The sequence below is a fragment of the Ochlerotatus camptorhynchus genome, unplaced genomic scaffold (assembly GCF_037179485.1).
Source record: "Ochlerotatus camptorhynchus isolate MF236.1 unplaced genomic scaffold, CSIRO-AGI_Acam_v1.1 ptg000131l, whole genome shotgun sequence".
In the NCBI taxonomy this organism is placed as follows: Eukaryota; Metazoa; Arthropoda; class Insecta; order Diptera; family Culicidae; genus Ochlerotatus; species Ochlerotatus camptorhynchus.
In genome coordinates, this window is record NW_027040621.1 from 2,294,779 (window position 1) to 2,319,631 (window position 24,853).

A 24,853-nucleotide genomic window follows, 5' to 3' on the forward strand; every position below is an offset into this window, starting at 1 on the left:
ACGTCAATATAAAATGTATTGACAATACGATTATTGTCAATAAAAGCAATCGTGTACGGTCCACAATAAGCCTCGCCGCAGTCTTAGTGAGTGCCGCACAAGTGAAATGGAACGTTCCATTGCACGGACCTACACATGTAACTGGGAGCCCACTCATAGCAATAGACTGCTCGCATACATTACACACATCCATTTTACCAAATTAAACGCTAACACTGTTAGCAGCAGACATATACAGGGGAGGAGAACACAAAATAAAATTTTACCGCCACAGCTCACTACACAAAAGCAATAGCGCGCCGGGGGGAAAATACAAAATAAAACAAAAACTAGTTGCTAGGCAACCTTTCCTCTACTTATACTGTTAGAAAAATACCACGGGCACGCGTTGGAATAATCCTTTCGCGGCACACGCCACTATTTCACACGAAATTATAAATTTATTTTCACATCACAACTCAACAAAAACACTACTTTGTACGCCATACTACACATGATGACTTGTCTTGGCCGTTGTCGCCATCGCCTAACTGCTACACTGAGCGGGGCAGGTGCTTTCCGTAGAAACGAGCAATATGGACCACCAGCTTAGCACTTCTGTCCTCAGGATATCAAGATATTGCTTATATGTACAGGAAGTTTACATGTACAAACCTGTTTTCCAAACCCCATGTGGAAGGCCTTGACCATCTTACCAACATTGCCGGAAACAGAAACTTCGTTGAAAGCCAGAACCTAATTTCATGAATTGGTTACTTTCACGGATATTCTGGATCCTTCGGTAGATCCCCCGGCGCCCCAGTATTCCGAATTAATTATGATAACAGATCTTCAAATGTTTTCGAAAAACCTGATGTATTTCAGAAACAACATGTTTTTATTTACTACATTCAGTTTCAACCTTGTGGTACACATCCAATGAAACGGTCAAATTAAAATTATCAGAACACAATTTGTTAAACATAAGGTACACTTCACATACACTGAAACAAAATCTATTCGCAAAAATACTATATTGCTGGTTTAAATTAAATACTTTCACCAATAGATTTTTGCAGGAAACAAAATCATTTAATTTTAATATTATTTCTATCAAAATTACTATGCATTTGATACCAGAATCATAGTAAATTTGTTAACATTCATAGTCAACTATACTGAATTCATAGTAGATTTAACAGTAATAAGCGTGGTTATATTGATAATAAGTGTTTTCTGCAAAATAGTATTCCTTACTATGGTCCTTGTTTCAGTGTACAAACACCACAAACAGGATCGGATCATAGAAGAAAAAATGGAAAGTATGACGGGTGGAAACAGGGATTATGGTTAAAGAGGAGAAAATCTAGGTTACTACTGGGTCAGATTGAATTGGGTTCTTCAATTTTGAAAAATGTATCGGTTTTTTTATACATCATCTGAAAGAGCTTCGTTTTCTGAACAAAGCGATATTTTTTTCGAACCCACACAATCAAGATTGAAAACAAAATAATAACTGCACTGTTTCACACTGAACTAACAAACTGACTGCTCGCTCCCATATAAAGTGACACCGAGGGGCGCTAATAAGGTGATTTTTGCAAATGTAATCGTACTTATTTAAAATAGTTCCAGTGTACCAAAATTTATGAAATTTTGGGTTTAGGTTCCACTTTTAATGCAGATTACGAATATGCATTTACCTCAATACCCTTAAAGAACCCAATTGGGTTGTTTAGGGGTATTGATGTAAATACATATTCGTTATCAAAAATGGAACCGGTGGTGCACTGGAACTATTTTAATAAGTACGATTACATTAGCAAAAATCACCATCTTAGCGCTCCTTGGTGGGACTTTGTATGGGAGCGAGCTGTCAACGAATAGATTTAGTGTCAACGATCAAAAATTTAAATCTTGATTTTTTTTAACACGTTTATTTGAAGTTTAGACCATTAACAAATTACACATTTTACACGAGTAAACAGTTTAAAGCAAAATCGAATACTTCTACACATAGTTGGTTATTGGCATCTAAAATGAAATTTACATAACTAATAAGCCTGATATCTTCTTCTTCTAACAATGTGTGTTAATTCTGGAAAACGAAGATTTGCAAAACTTATCCTCCTACCTAGGATTGTTTCCAACTTAGGTTGAAGATGATTCCAAAGATCACTGGTGTGTTGGCAATTGGTAAAATTGTGCTCTAGATTTTCTACGATGTTAGGGCAATGTTGACTTGACACATAGGACTATCGATTCGGTTCTGTCGATGTTGTAGCGCACCATGTGGAATCTTTCCATTTACTAACAGATAGTATGTAGATTTATCTTTCGACGAAAGACCTTTAATTCTTATGTTGCTCCACACTCTGGTCCATACGATGGCTGCATTCTCTTCCATGATTTTTGGTTTCTTCAGCTTCTCACGATTGACATTATGAAGGAATGTAGCAGAAAGATTTTGTCGATGTTGCCCTGAAATATAGGGCAATATTTTGGCGAGGCTCTTCAGGCAGGGGTAAAGAGCTGGAATGGCAGCTAAATTTGGCGGGTTCTGCAAATGTTGGATAATAGTCCACCCATGTTCTTTGGCAACGTGAGCTGCTCAATGGGAACCCTGGTTGGATAACGTTCCCAAATGAAGCTGCCGATGTATGAAGTCAAACGTGTGATTGCTTGGTTTGGGATACTGATCCCCGATGCTAGGAACCAGAGCCTTGATATAATAAACGTGTTCACTACAATTACCTTCTGATGTAATGTTCGGTTTCTCGATTTAAACATCCACATTACCCGATATGTTTTCCTGGTAACATCGCACCAGTTGGAGTCAATTGTTTGCTTTTGGGAGTTGAAGAATGTTATCCCCAAAATTTTAATCGACTCTCGAAAACTTGGCCAAACAGTATCGTCTCCTGTACGTTGGAACCCAATGTTGACCGCGAACGTTTTGTTGAAATTCAAAAGAGATCCCGAAACACGACTAAAATCAAGGAAAGCTTGCTTGATGACAGGCAGTAGACTGATGCAAAATTTGAAATTTTCGCTCCACAATACTTAACCGATTTCAAATCGGATCCTGAATAGCCTGTCAAAATTTGAACCCATTTGGCGAGAAACTGAGATGGCACAAGCCATTTGAAGTTTGTATGGGAATTACTATGGTAAAACCTAGATTTTTGTTCATGTCTATCTAATAATTCACCATATCGGTCTGCTTCAAAAGCTTTCAATTGTACTTGTAGGAAATTTTCCCAGCTACAACTTTGCTCAAATCCACTTTTTGATTAAATGCAAGGATCGAAAGTTATCAATGGTTCAATGCGCTGATGTCTTATGATCATGCTCAATCAACTGCTCAGCAGGCAACATTGGTGTTTCTAGGGCGTTGAATAGGACACAAAAATCATGGCTACTATGTCACACTGCAAAATACAGCGTTGCGTACAGAGCAGCTGCTTGATCATGTCATAAGTTTACCAATCTCTTAAATAATTAATAACTTTTTCCTGCCTCGTTTTACATAGAAACAATCTTGAGCAAAGTTGTAGCTGAGAAAATTTTCTATAAGAGTGGCCATCGAACTGTTTCGCAGCTCAATATGGAAAAAACACTAGAAGGCAATGAACAAAAAGTTTAGATTTCCCATAGTAATTTACATGTAAACTTCAAATGGCTTGTACGAAGTCTGTTTCTATCCAAATGAGTTGTAACTTTGGGAGGCTAATCAGGACCCAATTTGAAACCATCTAAGCACTGTGGAGCGAAAAAGTCAAATTTTGCATCAGTCTAATAGGCAGCTTGCGGTCGTCAGTAATGATTATAGATATGTCATCTGCATATGCCACCACCAGATCCAGCGGGCTGTTACAGATACTGCGTAGTTTTTCTAGGAGGGGGTGGAGATATAGGACGAATAGGTGCATGCTTAAGTAATCGCCCTGCCTTACAGAGCGTTGGATTGGGAATTTTGGTGTGAGATAACCATTTATAAGTAAACTAGAACTAGAAGCGGACATAATCTTCCCTAAGAGTTGAACAAAGTTTTGGTTTAATTGGATATTCTGCATCACAGCCATTAAATAGTTTTTACTAACTCGATCAAAAGCGTGATCGAAGTCGAAGGAAATTAATTTTCCTGTCCTACGTTTGTAATTGAATTCTGCAATTCTATCTTTGTTTGCATGTACTGCTTCATAAATAGTTCTATCAGAATTTGAACATTTTTGACTGGAGTTGAGAAGATTATTTTCAATCATAACTTTTTCCAAACGTTGCTTGAGTATTCTCGACAGAAGTTTGTAGTCGTAATTAAGGAGACTTATGGGTCTGAATGCTTTGACAGTTTTGTCATTCGTTTTCTTTCTCCCCTAAACAATCACTCCTGCAACAAATTTTTCAGGGATGTTTCCTTGTAACGCTTCGTTGATAATCAAGTTAAGTTGGGGATGGATAATATTGAACGCCTTCATGTATTTAGAATTCCTTAGGAATTCCATCGTTACCTGGAGATTTTCTGGATGCACTGGACCGAATAGCAAAAAATATTTCGGATGTTGTAATTTCATCCATCATAGTGTTGTTGGTATTTGAATCAGGTGGAATGCTTTTGTTAGTGGGGAAACTTTCGTTACTGGATAACTCATCTACAGTATACAAGTTCTTAAAGAATTCATACACATGGTTCTCTATCTCAGATACATCAGTGAGCAAACGCTCTTAATGACGGATAGAGTTAATAATAGTTTTCTTACGATAACGATCACCAATCTGAAATGAGGATAATTTTTCTCCACAAACGAATTTGTCGTTTATCCGTTCGTACGCTTTCGCAAAACAATTCTGACGTTGCAGCATTTGGGCTTTTATTTTATTGACTTCAGTCATACCATTTGGGTTTTGATACATCCGGTCATACGCGTCTCTTAGTTGGCGGTATAACAGTTCATTTGCTGAGTGGAATTCACGAAATGAATCGTTAGTCTTCCATCTGAAGAAACTTCGATTTTTTGGCTTTGCGAATTCGATCCACCAAGAAATCCAACTGTTGTAATTTTGTCGTTCACGAAGCCAACGACGCCACTTTTGTTCAAATTCCTCTACATTTTCTTCATTTAGAACGTGCGCACGGATAGACCAAAAACCCCGACCATTAGGCTTGCCTAAGCTAGGTAAACAACATCGAATCTTGTACGCTTTGTGGTCTGAAAAGGATGTGACAAGCAGCTCCGAAGTTCGAAGATGCGGAACAAGTGATCTAGAGACATAGATGCGATCTAAACGAGAGGCAGAGTTCGGACGAATAAAACTGTAATCAATCCTATTTTTGTTCAAATAGTCCCATGTATCAGAGAGGCTCCACAAATTGCTTCAGAGAGTATCCACAAATTGCTTTAGGGAAGCACTGAAGTTACCTGTGCCAGTAGCATCTTTGGCTGCGATTACACAATTGAAATCACCACATAATATAAGGTGTTCAGCAGAGCTTTGAAGATAGAAAGACAGTTGTTCTTTGAAAAATTCTTCACGTTTAGAGAAGTTCTGCGTACCAGAATAAGCGTAAAGGTTGCAGATAGTAATAGAATCGTTAACTTTAACCGTTAGAATTCTAGTATTCAAACTTCGTTGTACGTTTGTGTACACTGAGATAATTATCCCAGCAAATTTCATAAACTACATCGTATGAACGCATGCAAATACAAGCCTGAATCAATTTCATAATTATCTTATGTTTTCATACTCCATCTATAGTAAGGTATACGAAAAACATTAAAATTTCATAAACACATCTTATGAATTATTTTGGTTCAGCTTACGGCAAAAATTCATACGATGACCGTATGAAATGATATTTATTTAGACAGTGCAAATCAAAACAACAACAAAACACAAGATGGCGGATCTAGCTTCAAGACGTGGCGCAAGGCTCCGTAATCCTGTAAGTAAACTTAATTCGTATTGTTTCATTTTAGATAACATTTTTTTTTTACATTTGTAGACAGTTAAGCAAACTGCTGCTGCTGCTGCAGCTGCTTCTGCTTTATCGATTTCAACAGCACGTCGGAAGAGACAACCGGATCGGGTGAGTTTCAGATTTATTTTTCGTTTTTGTTTTGATAATTTAATTTTTTTAACAGGAATCGGACACGAGTACAAGCAAAACTACTCGTAAAATCGTAAGTATAAAGTTCTCAGTTGGTTCGTTATTTTTTACAATACCGAAGGTGATCCAGCCCCGAGCTAAAAGCCTCCCTTATAAAGAAAACCTAACCTAACCTTACAATTTTTGTTTACAGAAATTGGAACCACCATCAATATCCAAATCAGCTTTTCTTCCTGCCACAGCTTTCCAGGAATCTTCTATTCCAGCTGTGTTGTAGGCAACAGGGTTGACAGCAAATGACGCTAAAGTGCTGCAGAAAAGGAGGTCCTTGGAAAATGTAATGATAAAAATGTAATAATAATAATAATATAGTAATTATTGCGCTCTTCTCCCTTAAATGGACTGCACAGTTTGAAAGTGCAACCATGCATAAGTGTGATTAGAAGTGCTATCTGTCAAGTTCTGGCATGCGCTGTTTTATTTATGACATCTGTCATTGTTTGTTTTGATTTTTCATAGCTGTTCGTTTTCCGTCGATTTTGTGGAAATTGGTTATTTACAATAGGAACATGGCCAACGTAAATCCTACAGAATGTTGAAAATAGAAGAGCTAGCACGAATACTAAGTATCATTGCCTTTATGGCTACTATTTCCTCGGGCTAACAAGAGCCAGGCTTGCAATTGTGTACCGTAAGAGCAAAACAACAATCAGCGGCTGGATAACATCCTACGAGGAGAATGGACTACTTTCCTCTAAGCAGCGGGAGCAAGTATTCCGGAAATTCAGTACACGACAAAGGCAATGGATTTTGGACCTCTACCATCAGAACCCGATTCTCTACCTTGAGGAATGTCAAGATCTTTTCTACCAACGATTCCAGATCAAGATTAGTGGATCATCTATCTGCAGAATTTTGCATGCTGAAGGATTGACGTGGAAGGCTTTGGAACGAAGGGCCATCCAAATCAAAGAGCATGAAATTCTCCGTTACTGCTCAGAACTAAGTTCTTTTGATTGGGATACGTATCAACTAGTATTTCTAGACGAAGTGTCGTTGGATAACAGAAGCATCTTGAGGAATCGTGGCTACGGGATCAAGGGGAAACGACTCGTTTTCCGGGGTGAATTTGTGCGTCGTCCCAGGGCATCATTCTTTGTTTTCTGGGTTTGCATGGTGTGTTGGACTGCTTTGAAACAGAGGGAACATTCACCCGGAAGATATTTTTTGAATGTTGTCGTGAATTTGCCCTAAAGAACAACAAAGTACTTCAATACCCAGGAAAGAACTCTGTATGGATAATGGATGGCGCTCGCATCCATTGCGATGCCAACATCATTCTGTATCTTCGATCCATAGGCATCATTTCAGTGTTCCTACCTCCTTACTGTCCCTTTTTCAATCCGGTGGAAATGATATTCGGCATGATGAAATCACGAATTAGGAAAGTATACGTAGAAAATCGAAACGAAAACCTGTCCCATTTGGCTCCGGAAACATTTATGGGGTTGGAAAACTATGATTGTACCGAAATTTATCATCACTGTGGATATTCACCGGGTGGAGTCTTTAACCCTTCAGTTGGGTTGTCGCAAAATGCTGGGCAGCCAAATTATGCTAAAGGAGAGTGAAGTTAACAAAAGTGTGAGTAAAAAGGCTTTATTTGAATAAAACTGTTCAGGTACAAAAATCACGTATGTATTTGAAAATGATGATTCACGAATGATTAATATCATACATATCCGAAACGTTTTCTGCAAGGGAACGGCTTACTTCATTCTCCTCTGGTCTGATAGAGTCCTGCATTGCTGAAACTAGACTCGAATTGATCGATGATCGAGCCCGCAGTGCACTAATGCGGTGCTTTACCCTCTGTCCCAGTGCAATCAATTGGTCGGCCTCTTCTTCCAATACTGTTAGCTCCGTTGAAAATGCGTCATTGATGGTGCTGGCAACAGATAGCCCATTTAGAGTACTTTCCAGCTGCACAGCTTCGGAAATAGGTACAGACCTGAAGAACTTAATTATGGAGTACGGAGGTAACTCTGCCATTCTTCGTTCCCGTTCGTGTGCTGGAGCCGTGTGGATGTAATTTGCCCACAGCTTCCACGCGCTAGCGTGACCCGTAAACTGTCTTCCATGCAACTCTCGAAGCTCATTAGCCAACACGGAGAGAGACTGGTTGTTGGGAGCACCCGCTCGATCAGTATCCTGAAACTGCACCAATTGTTTGTTGACCAAATCCCACAGTTGCTTGCACGATACAGCCGTTGAGTAGATGTGTACATGCACTCGTATGTCCTTCGTGTTCCAGCTAATCAGCAGTTTGCTGTCAATTTGGTCAATGTTTATTCGTCTCCGATTCTTTTTTTTTTATCTAGTTCGTTTATTTGGAAGGCTCAATCGCGTTAGCTTTACGGAGCCGATAATTCATTGTTCACTGTGTGTAACAAAATTCACTTAATTCTATGTCTAGTAGGAGTTGGGCCGATTACTCGCGGCTTACTCGAGGTTAGAAGGGTACATTTTCGAAGGATAGGATCAGGGGAGGAGCTTGAGGTAGGGTTTCGTTGTCTCATCAGAGCGTTGTCGCCAGTATGAACGGTAGTGCTGTTCTAGCTTCGTCCGGAGTTTGACCGGCTATGGTGGGTGACCAGTGGGCGACGATGAGACTCATCGAGACGGGGGGACAAGACAAACAAAAACTAATAAAGAGAGACAAAAGACAAAAGGAATTAAATTCTTATACTAGACATTTGAAGAAAGACATAAACGGACTGCATATAGCAGAGATCACGGGTTGCCAACACGTCTCTGATAGGAACATAGGGTTGTCTTCCTTGGGCCTCGAGGGTATTCAAAAGTCGCTCTCTGGCGGCGTCATTATCCGTACATTGCCAAACTGCGTGTTCGATGTCATCGTAACCGTTTCCACACCGACAGATGTTGCTGTCCACGAGGTTTATTCTATTGAGATGAGCATCTAGCGAGTAGTGGTTGGACATAAGTCTACTCATCACGCGAATGAAGTCACGACTTAAGCCCAAGCCTTTAAACCACGCTCTCGAAGAAACATTAGGAATAATTGAATGTAACCACCGTCCAAGATTTCCAGTGTCCCAATCGGTTTGCCAACTCGAAAGGGTACTCTGACGCACTAAATGGTAAAATTCATCGTGTGAAATTTGCCTGTCATACAATTCGCCTTCCTGCGCGCCCACCTTTGCGAGAGAGTCCGCCTTCTCATTGCCTGGGATTGAGCAATGTGAGGGGACCCATACAAAGGTAATCATATATGATCTTTCGACCAGCACACACATCTGCTCCCTTACCTTTGAAAGGAAATAAGATGAGTGCCTACTTGGTTTCATCGACCGAATAGCCTCAATGGAACTGAGACTATCCGAGAAGATGAGGTAATGGTCTGCGGGCATGTTGGAAATCATCCCCAATGCGAAGTTGATTGCTGCCAGCTCAGCAACAAAAACGGAACAAGGTTCCTGAAGTTTGCGGAAGGCGCTAGAGTTTTCATTGAAGACACCGAAGCCAGTGGATCCATTGAGACGGGACCCGTCTGTAAAATATCTTTTCATGCAATTGACTTGTTGGTACTTTTCAGTAAAAATACGCGGAATAATAATAGGTCGAAGTTGATCGGGAATCCCATGAGTTGCTTGTTTCATGGTCAGATCATATTCAATTGAGGAACTGCGATTGGTGAAGTGAACACGGTCTGGAGTATAACAAGGAAGACACATATCCGACGATATGTAGTGGTGGTAGATTCTCATAAATCGAGATTGTGTGTTCAGCCCAAGAATTTCTTCAAAATTAGCAATTATAAGTGTGTTTGTCACTCCGCATTTGATTAGTATTCTGAGAGAGAGCTCCCAGAAACGGTTCTGGAGGGGTGTTACTCCTGCCAGAACCTCGAGACTCATGTTATGCGTTGAGTGCATACAGCCTAGAGCAATACGCAGACAACGATATTGAATTCGTTCCAATTTTATTAGGTGACTTTTTCTTGCCGAGAGAAAGCAGAAAGAGCCGTACTCTAGAACAGAGAGAATAGTTGTTTTATAAAGCGTTATGAGGTCTCCCGGATGAGCACCCCACCATGTGCCGCAAATTGAACGGAGAAAGTTGATCCTCTGCTGACATTTTTGCTTCAAATACGTAATATGGGCATTCCAAGTGCACTTTGAATCAAACCAGACCCCAAGGTACTTGAAAGACAATGATTGGGTAATGTTTCTGCCCAAAAGATTAAGCTGCATTTGGGCTGGGTACCGCTTTCGAGTAAACACTACCAGTTCAGTTTTCTGCGGCGAGAATTCGATCCCTAGATTCATAGCCCAAGAAGACAAGTTATCTAAGGAATTTTGCAATGGTCCTTGCAAGTCCACGGCATGTGGACCTCTTACGGAAACCACACCGTCATCTGCAAGTTGTCTTAGCGTGCATTGTTCTGCCAAACAGTTGTCGATATCTTTGACATAAAAGTTATAAAGAAGAGGGCTGAGACATGAGCCTTGGGGCAGGCCCATGTAACTAATTCTGGAAGTTGTCAGTTTTCCAAGAGAAAAGTTCATTTGCTTTTCTGACAACAAATTGTACAAGAAATTATTTAAAATTCCAGAAAGTCCACATCTGTGCAGATTGTCTGACAGAATTTCAATGGAAACTGAATCAAAAGCCCCCTTAATGTCCAAGAATACTGAAGCCAATTGCTCCTTGTGCGCAAAGGCCAGTTGAATATCTGTGGAAAGCAGCGCTAGACAATCGTTTGTTCCTTTGCTCTTGCGGAACCCAAACTGTGTATTTGATAGCAAGTTATTTGATTCGACCCAGTGATCGAGTCTCCGAAGGATCATTTTCTCCAACAATTTCCTAATGCACGAAAGCATAGCAATCGGACGGTATGAGTTATGGTCAGACGCTGGTTTGCCAGGTTTTTTAATGGCTATTACTTTGACCTGTCTCCATTCAGGCGGTACAATGTTGTTTTCTAGCAAGGAATTGAATAAATCTAGCAAGCGTCTTTTAGCGATATCTGGGAGATTTTTCAGAAGATTGAATTTAATCATATCGCTTCCCGGTGAGGAGTTGTTCGATGAAAGAAGAGCCATAGAGAAATCCAGCATTGAGAATGGTCTATCCAGAGAGCCGCCGCTAGGAGACGCTTCTCGAAGAATATTTTGTGCTGGAACTGAGTCCGGACAGACCTTTTTAGCGAAATCGAATATCCATCGGTTGGAGTATTCTTCACTCTCATTGAAAGATGAGCGGTTACGCATGTTGCGAGCCACCCTCCACAAGGTGTTCATTGAGGTTTCTCGTGAGAGTCCCTCGACGAAATTGCGCCAATAACCGCGTTTTTTTGCTTTGATTAATTGTTTCAGCTTTGTCTCAAGCTTTGAATATTCCTCGAAGTATGTGGAGGTTTTGTGTCTACGAAAAGCTTTGAAAGCATCAGATTTTTCTACATACAATTTTGTGCATTCTTCGTCCCAACCAGGTGTGGCTGGTCTCCTTTTAAAGGGTGCACTTGGAACTTTTCTTTTTTGTGCTTCCAGTGAGCTTTTGTAAATCAAATCGGCTAGGAATCGATATTCTTCCAATGGTGGAAGCGCATCTATTGATTCGACACCGATTGTCACCGCCGTTGCATATTTCTGCCAGTCGATGTTCCTTGTAAGATCAAATGGAACCCGAGATGGTTCTGCAGAGTGAGGGCCACTGAGTGATCGCTACCATGGGGATCATTGATAACCTTCCACTGACAATCCAATGATAGCGATCTTGAACACAAAGATAGGTCGAGTCGGCTTTCTCGAGCCGGAGGTTTTGCTATACGTGTCGCTTCACCAGTGTTCAAAATAGTCAAATTGAAATCGTCACATAAATCGTAAAAAATAGCCGCTCTATTGTCGTCATATAGATCGCCCCACCCAGTACCATGGGAGTTCATATCACCCAGAATTAATACTGGGGATGGAAGAATCGAAACTAGATTCCAGAGTTGACTACGGCTAATGGAGGTTCTTGGTGGAACGTATACTGAAGCTATGCAAAGATCTTTGTTCTTCACATTTATTTGGCAAGCGACGATTTCGACGCCTGATAGAGCAGGAAGGGAAATTTTGTAGAAAGGGTAGCACTTTTTGATCCCTAAAAGTACTCCTCCATAAGAATCGTCTCTATCCAGGCGAATAATGTTAAAATCGTGGAAGTTGAGTTCTTTATCGGAAGAAAGCCATGTTTCACAGAGAGCAAATATATCACAATCAGAATTGTGAAGTAAAAATTTGAACGAGTCTAGTTTAGGCACTAGACTACGGCAGTTCCACTGTAGCACAGTGATCATATCTTCAACCTCGTTCGACGAATTATCCATCGAAAGATATGATTGATGCAAGGAGGGGCCATGAAACAGTCAATTGCTTAAGATATGATTCTAACGTTGGAAGCAAGGCAGAAACTAAGCTTCTTAGAGGGTCTTGTATGTTGAACATGTTTAATATGAATTCCACAATGTCCGAAAAAGCTAGCAAACCTCGTTCGGACTTGGATTTCTTTTGAGAAGTTTGAGGAGCAGCTTTTTTATTTTTTTTATCTTTGTTGGGCAATGGCGGAAAATTTCTGCTGCATCCAGGGATTGGTTCAGCAGGAGCCTTCGGTTTCGTTTTTTCATCCCCATTACCCTGGGAATTTGCCAATCTTCTGGAGGTGACTTTTGTTTTCTTACGGCGCACTTTCGGGGAGGGGCATTTTCTTTTTGAGGAACCGTCTATTTTTGAAGGTGCGTGTACCACCGTAGAATCACCTTCATCGGATGAGTCAGAGTCCGATTCTTCAGCGGACAAAATCGAAAATTGGTTTGCATCTTGGACGGCTGATGCAGCCTTCAACATTTGAGCATATGTCTGCTTGGAGCGTCCAGAGATTGAACGCTGCACTTAATCGGAGTGCTGCTTGTACATCGGGCACTCCTGCAAAGGGTGAGGATTCTCGCCACAATAAGCGCATTTTACTGATTCTTTGTGGCAAGAATCCTCTTTGTGGTTTTCACCACATTTGCCACAACGAGTTTTGTTGCCGCAATGGCTGGCCGAGTGTCCCAGCCTTTTGCAGTTGGTACAATTATATACCCTCTGTACAAACAGTCGCACCGGAAAAAAAGCACCATCAATTTTAACAAAGTTTGGGAGAACTGAACCTGCGAAAGTCACCCGGAACGAGTCTGAATGTTTATAAACTTTTTTACCGTCTAGCAAAGATGCTGAATGCAGTTGCCTTACATCCAGTATCTTCACTAGCGCGGTAGCGAATGTCGAGTTTTTAAAAGTTCCCGAGGCATGTTTCAAGTCCTCGACAGTCAGACTCGCGTCGGAGACCACGCCTTCTATCTCCACATCTCGAGAAGGGATGTAGATGTTATACTCAACACTAAAAAGCTCGTGTTCAGCAATTTTATTTGCCACATCATAAGTCGGTGCTTCTACCCGCAGTTTGTTGAATCTTTCCTTGTGTACCAAGATTCCCGGATACTTCCGCAGCAAATCTCTCGTAATGTCGAGAGTTTTCAAAGGTTTATTTTTGGGCCGAAAAAAGACAACCCATGGTCCTTTCGAAGACGGTTGGTAGTATCTGGTTCGCGCAACGTAGGCATCCGAAGACGCCATAAGTGTTGCGCAAAAGCGGTGCACAACCGCTTAAAAATGAAAAAAAAAAAAAAAAAAACTTAAGAATAACTTTCACCAATTAATTTACTTAACTACTAGTTGTTAATATTTCGTTGCCATGCAACCATACAAAAAAAATATTATAAAAAAAAAAAAAAATTATATACAAAAAAAAATAACTTTTTACTAATTGCAAAAATGCCCCACCCTATTAGGGAGAGCACACTGCCACAAGGCAACTTTGCTATACAATAGCAAGGCAATCGAAAAAACTATTCTACTATACTTATGCCGTTTGCTACTGCTTGCTTGCAGCTGCAGGTGGCGATACAATGGAGACGTCGATAACTGCGATACAATGGAGACGTCGTGATGATGGTGATCTTTCACCGGGATGGGTAGAGATGGACACTCGAAATAAACGGGCTCGCCGAATTTCGGTGCTTCCGAGACACGCGCGCTTATCACCTGGACACTGCACTGTGATGCGAAAAAACCACGCGGGTGGAAAAAAATCACAACTAATACTTTATGTCGTGTGAGAGACCGGGACCGTGTTAACCGACTCAGCGCTCGATACGGAATGTCTCCGATTCTTATTCTGCATATAAACGAATTTCTGCAAATCCTCATACGATGGTTCACTATCAGCCCAGGTAGGAACCTGACTTCCATTATCCTCGATGAAAATAACTTCACGACAAATGATTGGCTTCACAATTGTCCACACACTTTGCAGAATCTCCTCTACTGTATCACCATACAGTATTTTTGAAGCTATCAAGCTACCGGATGTTTCTCCAACAAACCTACGCTTGAAGAATGATCCACACAGCGATAAATTATGTTTCCTTTCGCTTTTGCCCGTACTTTTCGCAGGCTCGTCAGGTTTTCCTCCATTTGTGTATGAGTTTCCTGCAGCGTCATCATGACCCAAAGGAAGAATCAGAGGGTCACAATCATCGTCGAGAGCTTCAATGGAGTATTGGTCAGAATTATCATCAAAGCTGACGTCGTAATCCACTTGATTCGTAGTGTCCCGATTCTCCTGATCCTCAGCGTTAGCCTCGTCATCGTCCATGTTGCTGCAAGCAAACATTATCAAAAGTTGAATAAGTCAATGATCAAAAGATAATAAAAACTTAATTTTACCTGGTAATCGTTGCTACTACAATATTTATTTATTTCGACAACAATTTTCAAGCGCACAATTCTGAGGCAGCAGGAAACTTGAAGAAAACAACAACAATCAAATTTCAACTCTGTTTTGTTTCTGTTGACAATCTGAAGGATCGCTTCCGGCAGTGTTGCCAGGATGTATTGTGCATAAAAAAATTGTAAATTGTAAATCCAAAAAAGTTTTTTTTTTTCTTTGTTATGATTTGTAATGACGCAAAAAACAATAACAAAAGATTACAAAGTACATGGGATAATTGTAGCGTGCAATTAGTGAATGCTTAGCACTTATATTCAAGCAAGTATTCAAGAATTTGTTAAATTATTTATCAATACGATATCAAATCTTTTCTGGCAACAATATAGCACAAGGATAAACTGTGATTTGAGAAGTGTGCTGAAAATCCAACTTTCAATGCAAACTGCAATAATCAACTCAAACTATATTTTTCATTCATATCCTTTATGAGTTTCATACGAAATGACAAATGAAATTGTTCGTAATATCCAATGATAGCTATCGTTTGTTTATATTGAGATTCATAGTTATATGCATGAGCAATCATACGATGGCTGATTGACAAAAAACTGACAGTTCTTCATAGTTCGGTCGTATGAAATTCAACATAAAATCTTGTCGCAAAAAATCATATGATATTTCTATGAAATTCGATTGATTAATAATCTCAGTGTACGGATCATGCGCTTTATGAGTGATAGCTGTTCCTCTTTTATCATTATCTACACTTAAAAAAATCTACACGCGCCGTTCATGTGTTTCACATTTGAATTGGCGCAATGTGGCAAACACATTCATTTCAAATGTCTAACTTATGAAATCAGCCATACCTTATCCATGCTCTATTCACTTACAGCACACATGAATTTCATGTGATTTAAATGTCAAAGTCATGTGCATGATTTATTACCATGAAATGTTTTGCATATGAATATGTTCTACAACACATGCTAAATTTAAACACGATGCACATGAATTTGATGAAAGACCTTGTAGCAATCGAATAGTATAACTATTGGATTCCAAGTTGATTTGTTGCTCTGAAATAGATAACTGAATTTCATTTAAGCAAATCGTAGTCATGCATACTGCATTCTAATAGTATCGTACAAACAGAAAAATTGTTATCTGATACGCTTGAAACTCAATATACAGAACTACGGTCTACTTAAAAGATAATTATTGAACGGGGTTCAGTATGTAAAAAAGATAAACACGATACATTTCAATTTTGATACATTAATTTACATTTTCATATTGTTTGTACAGTATATTAATCGTAGAAGATAGCTTAACCTATGCCCTGGATGCTCTAATCCTGTTTTTCGTTGGATCAATGCCGTGTTCTGTAATGAAAATATTGCATTAATGTTATAAATATATCTTATCATACAAACAATGTACTCACGGTTAATAATTTCTATAATTTCGTTAGGAAAACCTAACTCCACTAACAAACTTACTCTCCTCGCAAAGTTGCTGGTGCCTTCCATGTTTGTTTTGACACTTTAGGCACTCTTCTCGTCATTATAGTGAGATCCGTACGATTCATGTGTCATACACGTTAAAAACACTAGTGGAAAACTGTAGCGCAGAATTATATGAGGATCTCATGGATTTCGATAAGTAAACACATGAAATCAATGTGTGGTTAGTATTGATTTCATAAGCAATAAAAACATATTATTTTTTTTGTGTAAATCTCATGACATCCGAGGGAAAAGCACATGATTCTATGGTGACAAGCAATGAATGGTCTTCATATTCCAAAACACAAGAATGGAACGTGTCATTTTTTTTGAGTGTACGTTGGTGATAACGTTGTAACCTGGAATACACAAGGTTGCACATTCAACTTCTTGTAAAAGGTTGATGTCAAACTTCATCAATCGAATGAAATTTTATTCACACTGGAGACAGCATTGGTGTTGATGGAGCCTACATTATAACTAACAGGGGAATGATTCATTTTGATTCGTTACGTGATTGTTAACCGTAATACTCGCGGTATACTCCTGGTTAATATTTGGGATTGGAGTAAGGTAATCATTTTAGTAGTGTGGATTAGTAATATCAGGATGATCGGATAGTTTTTAGATTGTAATAAGTAAAGTTAAATCGACTCATTGGCTTTTGAAACAGAGGAATCCATTTTTTGTTTTTTTGAACGTCCTCTTCCACGTGTCACTTTTATGATTTAAAAATCGAGAAGAGTGTCTACGGGATCGATAAAAATATCGTTGTGCTCGTTTGTTGTGTTTGTCGTATTGGATGCTAGATAAAAGCTTCTTTTATCGATCTGTGTGCTGAAAATACCTGGGAATGTCTTTTCATGGCCGTGGGAATACATATAGAAAGTTGACGAAGAGAATCTGTCAATGTTACTTAGGACCTAATGCAATGTTCAGCTTGAATTGTTAGGGCATCTTTAGCGGCGGTCCAATTGGCTGATTTGGTCTAAAATTTTGGAACAGATCCAGACCGAGCCCTTGCACCGGTGGTCTACATTTTGTTTTAGACTAGTTCTAAAATGTAAATTTTTTAAAACAGTATAACTTTTGATCTATTTTGAACTGAATTTGAATCTAGGCAAGCACTGTACCAAACCAGTTTGACAGCTGTTCTACTCAAGTTATGTTTTGTTTTTTTCGGTACTGGGATTTTTTCTGCAAAACAAACCGATGTTTTCCTAGATTTTCTCCGAAACGAAGGCGGTTCCATCAAAGTGGTCATATCTAGCGATAAACAATCGACTGCTGTTGACACTGGCGGAGTTCCAGCTCTATCGCACTACCGATGCTGCTGTTGCTATCGGCACCGTCATCGTCGCAAATGCAACAGCATCGCATGGGAAGGATCAGGTAGGGAACATCCGGATTTTCTGATGGAAATTTCAACGGACACTTCTGTTCTGCAGGATTTGTTCTGTTGTTTTACCCTTCTTCTTGTGGCCCCATTTGACACTATTTAATTCTTTTGGATTCGGTCCACCGGTTCTGGAGATTGCAAACCCATCATGCGACACATCAAATCATATGAAAATTAAAAAAAATAAGATCAATGGTAATGAAATAAAGTACCCTGGATCACCTTGGTTACTTCAGGACATGTTCTGGGAGCCCCTAGGGAAGTGGTCAGTTTTTGAATTAGTCTAAAACCCTTCGCGCGACACATCAAATCACATGAGAATTCAAAATCAAGATCAATGGTTATCAAATAAAGTACCCAGGACCACCTTGGCCACTTCAATGTATATTCCGGGAACCTCCAGGGAAGCGGTCAGTTTCTGACATAGTCCACAACCCATCACGCGACACATCAAATCACATATGAATTCAAAAACAAAATCAATGAAAGTTAAAAATAGTGCCCAGGACCATGTTGGCCCCTTGCGGGTTCCTCCAGGGGAATGGCCAGTTTCTGAATTGACCCAAAACCCATCATGTGACACAGCAAATCACACTTGATTTCAAAAACAAGATCAATGGAAGTCAAATATAGTGCCAAGGACCACTTCACCCACTTTCGGGCATTTTTCAGGAACCCCCAGGGAAGTGGCCAGTTTCTGACTTGGGAAAAAAACGCAACATACGGCAGCATGCGAGAAAAATTTCGCAATATTTTTTTTTATTTTTATTTGTAAGAAAGGTCAGATCTCACCATAGGTGGATAAATACAGGTTTTTATTATTATTTTACCGGGAAGCATTTTTTAAAATGTCGAGCTGTTGAAGGCTTTTTGTTAAAGCTACATATCTTACCCGCAAACGGCCATCAGAGGTTAATTTCGCGGTAAAAATGGTTGATTACGAAATCAGGGAGTGAGTTAGTTTTTACTCGGGTTTTGACGTTTGAAATCGAACGGCCAAAACTAGACCAACCGGTGCGTACGCACGCAGTTTGATCTATTTTAGCTTGATCTATTTCATTTTAGGTGTTTCAAATGTGACATAAATTTGGGTCTAGATCAGACCACCGCTAAAGATGCCCTTATGCACTGGAACTATTTTAAATAAGTGAGGATCGAGGTAGGCCGCGCTAAGAAAATGACGCATTTCTGTTTTGCTGCGTCATTTCCACTCTTGCAAAAATTAAAATAATTACAATTTTGATCTTGAAAAATTTTAATTGACAGCACAGAAAGTGGTATTAAAAAGAATTTCAAGTGACAATTATCAATGTTTGTCACAGTGATCAGTGATATGAATTGAATGTAGAATCAAATCCTTCTCCTCCGTGGTATGAGGTGCCGTTTGTTCTTACTAACGCTTTGGAACGCTCAACTTATGTCGTTTTCGTTTTTACTACACTACACCGGTGTAGTGTAAGCAGCAATAAGCGCGAGTCATTGACAGTTTATCATCATTTGTTTGTAAACAAAGGTGCAGCCGATAGCTACACCCTAAAAATTTTCGGTGTTCGGCGGTGTAGCACCGGTGTAGCTACACCGCAAAAACGAAAACGACATTAGTTTATTTACCAGCCATATAAATATTTCTGTTTATCCACACACTACCAAAACGTCATGTAAAGGTTCCCTGAGACCGACACATGTAAGCGGCCCTTTTGACGTAAGAATCAGTTGAAAGAAACGAGAAAATCAATTCAATCAAACGTTCTCTTCTTTGACTTGCTTATAATTCGGTTTGAGAACACTTAATTTTACATGAAATGTTTGTTTACGTTCCATGATTTACGTCCAATATAGATTACGTCTCGTGTAAAAGTAGTTATTTTTAAGTGTGCATGTAAATTGCAACACTAACTTTATTGCTAAATAAGTGCCAATATCCTAGAAGTTTTTTTTTTAATTCTAGAATGGTAAATAAATACACTGCAGATATCCAATTTATAGGTGAATATGTTAATGCGGAGCTACCAACTTTCATCTCCAGGGCTAAAAATGTTTACATATATCGGTGAAAACAGTTTTATCAACAAATAGGTTTCTTCCATAAAAGCACTGCTGGTCAGTGGATTGTATCCACACCCAAACACACACACTGGAACTATTTTAAATAAGTGCGATTACATTAGCAAAAATCACCATCTTAGTGCCCGTCGCTGGGACTATGTATATGGGAGCAAGCTGTCAACTAATAGATGTAGCGTCAAAAATTAAAAACAAAACAATAAAAATCGGGAATAATGTCTATGGGATCGATAAAAATATCGCTGTGCTCCATAAAGCGAAGCTCTTTCAGATGATGTATAAGAACCGGTATATTTTTTGAAATTAAACAAATTGGCAATATAGGCCTCGAAATCCGATTTTCTTGACTTTAAATCAAAAAGTGGTCTTGAGCAAACTTGTAACTGAGAAAATTTCACATAAGTACTGTTAGCGGAGAAAGGTTAGGACGAGGCGAACCAAAATTCACTTTTTACATATAAACTTCAAACGGCCAGTACAGGTTGAGATCTCAACCTAATATGTCAAATTTTGGGAGAATGATCATTTTTCAACGTTATAACACGATCAAGTAAGACCGCAATAGTGAGCAGTCACGGTTTTATTTTTAAAACCCGAAATTCCCCAACTGGGACTTTAACTTATAGTAAATACCCAAAATATAGCCGCAAGGTTGCAAATACTCATTTTAGCTAAAATATTTTTTTTCGGAATAATAAAACCAAAAGATGGTATGATGACATGTTTTACTTGTAACTTACAAGAAGAGGTTACAAAGTATGCGTTTGAAACATAAAACCTGTAAATTTTGCTTTCTATGAGTCACAATCAGCGATTTGCTGATCGCTGAGTGAGTGAGTGAGTGAGTGAGTGAGTTTGTGAAAAATCGCTGATTGTGACTCTCATGAAGTGAAATAAACAGGTTTAATATGTCAAACACATTCTTCGCAACATCTTCTTGTATCTTACCTATTCAAAATATGATCATAGCATCTAATTATTTCATAATTAAAAAAAACATTGTTTTAGCTAAAATGAGCATTTGCAACCTTGAATATAGGTACATAATTATTACCCAGTGAACGAAATCACCTTATCGAAAGTATTCAATCCGCATACCATAGAACAAATATTTACAGTCGCAAAAAATATCGAAGATATTCGTAGCATAAGTTGGATGTAGCTATACCGAGGAATGTCTACCCGTCTTTGTCGCATTGTAATTGAGTTCCTGAATTCAAACCATGCTATTTATCTAACAACTTTCTCTCGGTGTGACTAAAACCAAGAGGCGATAAGCAGCAAAGGCTCATCAAAAGTGTTTGGTTATTTGGAAACCACTTGAACGACGAATAAAGGTAAACCGTTATAATTCCAGCCAAACAGTACGATTTTAAGAAATTTGACACAGATGACAAGCCTTGGAATTTGAAAGTTTAAAATCGAAAGGAAGAAAATAAGCTCAACACAAGATGGGCGAAGGCGAGAGTGTCCAAAAGGAGTCGAAGTGGAATAAATACTTGAGCTTTACTTTGGTTGTTTTGGTATACAAGTGAAGCAAGCAACGGAAGGTTTTTGGTAGAATAAACAGTTTTTAATTAGATTTCAACAACGGATCGGAGAATGGGCCCCCTGGCTGTGACAGTTCAGGTGAGCGCTTCCGGCTAGAGTTAATAAAATTCCTTTTGTCACCGCAGTTCGGGGACTTGGAGCAAAGGACGAAAGGGACTGACTTTTTCAAAAACAAATTGGCAGAGAGGAACATGGGATATAATTTACCGTTAAATGCATATTCGATGAACAACTTACGAGTTTTATGTCGGTTTGTCTGTGTTAACTCCTAATTTCAGTAAATGGACTATCACCATCACACAGTAAGTGACACCCTGCCCAAAGGCAGTAAGTGCACTGACCGGAAAAATTGTTCCATAAGCCCGGAAGCGATACACCAGACCAGTTTTCCCAGTCGTCGCCAGCATATCGTTTCTATTCTGTCGGATATTACCAGTTAGATGCATCGACAATCTGAAGGATACCGAAAATGACCGACTGAATAGAATAACTTGCTTCCGATAGTCAGTCAGTGCTGTTTAGATACATAAGCATGGATGGCATGACTCGAGGCAAAAGAAAATTGAACGATGAACATTTATCGGACATTAGTATCAGAGACAATCTTTCGTCTCCCTCGGTTCGGCACGATGCTAGGACGATATGATGTTGGAACTGAAACGTGGTCAATGTATGGTTATAGGGGAAATGGGGGAAAAACCCATGGCGGGTCTAATACGCCTACCTCAGTTGCTAGTTGATGTGATGGTGAAAAATTTGAAATGAATAAAATTTAGAACGGTGGTATTCCTGAATATTACAAAAATTAAATATTTGATTGATGCAAGTTGATAGATTTTACCTTCATGTTGCGGTTCGACTGCTCGAATAGCATGTTTATTCAAAAAAATTGTTCACTCCAAGTGAGGTATGATGCGCCCCGCAAAGCAGTGTGGTAAGCATAACCATCAGGCGTGAACATTTGAAATTCAATGGAGAAAGAACACAGATAAAGCCTAAATGTATACTTCCTTGGTAATAAATCGGTATGGGCAGCGTTTCGAAAACAGATTTTTGCTACCCTTTTCAATTTCAATAATTTAATCAAGAATTTAACTTGAGCATATCAATTGTTATAACAATTTTTATATCTTTATTAAGGAGATTTTCAGCCCTGGGCTGGTTCGTCTCCGCTTGAAACATTTGCTAATATACTTCTCTGACGTTTGTGAATTGCACAAGTATTAGTGCAGAACATTGGATAAATTCATTAATACTTAGTGACCCCAAGTTCTACACTATTTTTTCCCTTGATTTGTTTTCCGTCAATCTTGTTTTCCGTGCTGAGCTCCAATGGTACCGACGCCAGGGAGGTAGCTTCCACACCTGGACCCTACTTATCGACCCATCAACTCATGAACCGGGGACCAACGGCTTTACTTCCCATCCGAAGGAAGGCGTGATCAGAGATGTTATGCCTCAGAACATCCCGGCGGCGCCGACTGGGATTGAACCCAGGCCTGCTGGGGTGAGAGGTAATCACGCTTACCACTACACCACCGGCGCCGCTAAGTTCTGCACTAATACTTGTGCATATCACAAACTTCCGAGAAGTTTATAGCATAATCCAACATATAAATGTAATTGCACTTAAATATTGATTCACATGGTGGATTAAACGGAAATCTTCCATAGCATGGGCATTTTACCCCCATCTCCGCTACTTATATTTTACGCCTGAAGGTTTGCAACAAGGGATTATTTTTTCCTTTTAATGTTTCATACAGTGCTTTAAACCGTACTAAAATCAACTTTAGTTTCAATTTGACCGATTTTCCATTACACATCGGAAACATCTTTTCAATCGAGTAGAATTGGCACAGCAAACGAAACAAGATGGAAGAGATAAAATTCCTCGATTTACAAGCTGCTCGCTTTAGGTCGACAGACTGATCCTGGGGCCCCTGGAGCAAAAATATCGGTAATGAAAATTGAATTTGTATCAAATTAATTATAAATCAGTGACCATTAAATACAACGAGCTGAAAGCGATTGCTCCATACCGTAGTTGGATTGAGCCTCATTTCGGTCCCAACACATTAGCCCCCCATAATCGTTGAGCGCGGCCAATTTTCGGTACTTGGATTTAATATAACACCCCGTCCCCCATCTCGGAAAATGGACTGTTTGTTGAACATTTGCGTCATGATGTGATTCGGCCCAAAATTTACATATTTAGAATCAACGTTTACGCTACACAAACATCGTGAATAGCGAAATTGCATTCGTTTGCTATTTTGACGTAAATTGAACATGAACATGAAATGGAAAATTCAATGTGCAGGAGGAAATTGAATGAATGCATGAACGAACGAGCGAATGAATCAATGCAATGAAAATGCGGTTCCCCAGAACATGCACATTGGCAGATAAGGGACTCCACCGACCCGTCCGGGATGGGAAACTTAATTTGAATCGTTTAAATTGTTCTCGGCTTTGACCTACATATATGTACAATGGTGAACACCGGTCCGCTACTGCACGCTCAGCCAAGGGCATTACTGCATGCTGCTGGAATAGTTGGAATTTTTCCAATGCTCCTTTAGTCAGGTGGAAAACGAGGTAATCTCGGTTCGATGGAATGCAATCGGGATCGATGAGTAAGATTATCCTATAAGCTTCTGTTTAGTAGGTGTTGCTTTGCTGGGATTTTACTTCAACACATTTGGGGTCATTCGTGACTTGTACGGGGATGAGATTTGAACTCGTGAGGGCCCATGCATTAATAATGTCACGCTAAATCGAGGAAAAATTTACCCCCTCCCCCCTATCGTGACGTTTTTCCTTCTTCTCCTTTATTTAACGTCGGTCTCTGTTCCGCAATCTAGTGCCAATCACCGACGGACATCGATTGCCATCCATTGACGGTCGGCAACCGAATGTGCAGGAAGGCAGCTTCCACACCTGCGTAGGATATCGCACCCATTCACAACCATACATGGGCCGGGACCAACGGCTTTACTTCCCTTCCGAAGGAAGACGTGACCAGAGATTGTTATGCCTCAGAAAAATCCCACCGACCTCGGCTGGGATTGAACCCAGACCCATCGGGGTGTTAGAAAGCAGTCACGCTTACCACTACACCACCGGCCCCGGCTAACGTTTTTCCTATACCTAATGCATTGCTTGTCACAAAACCTTAGACCGCCTCTCCCCCTTTAGAGCGTGAAATAATATGTGTATCAATATGTGTGATGCTAACTACTACGCCGGGGTCGGCCCCAATTTACTAGCTGTTAAATTTAAAAATATGGTTATAATTTATATTCCTATCTAAATCTGTTTTAACCATCTGCAAATGATTCGTTTCGTCGATCCAAGCTTTCAGGGATCAAACCATGACTTTCAATGTCCACGCTTACT

At 39.7% G+C, this 24,853-nt stretch overlaps 1 protein-coding gene and 1 pseudogene across 1 annotated transcript; one reads left to right on the top strand and one right to left on the bottom strand.

The window, feature by feature from the left end:
- The first annotated feature begins 6,670 nt into the window (after positions 1 to 6,670).
- On the top strand, positions 6,671 to 7,719 carry LOC135700281 (uncharacterized; annotated as a pseudogene).
- An 85-nt stretch (positions 7,720 to 7,804) lies between these two features.
- Positions 7,805 to 14,854, bottom strand: LOC135700282 (uncharacterized). Its single transcript, XM_065220750.1, has 2 exons — positions 14,354 to 14,854; positions 7,805 to 8,452 (listed from the first exon to the last, which is right to left on the bottom strand). Exons 1-2 carry the CDS (start codon positions 14,852 to 14,854, stop codon positions 7,805 to 7,807), a joined length of 1,149 nt encoding a protein of 382 aa, XP_065076822.1.
- Positions 14,855 to 24,853: the final 9,999 nt, after the last annotated feature.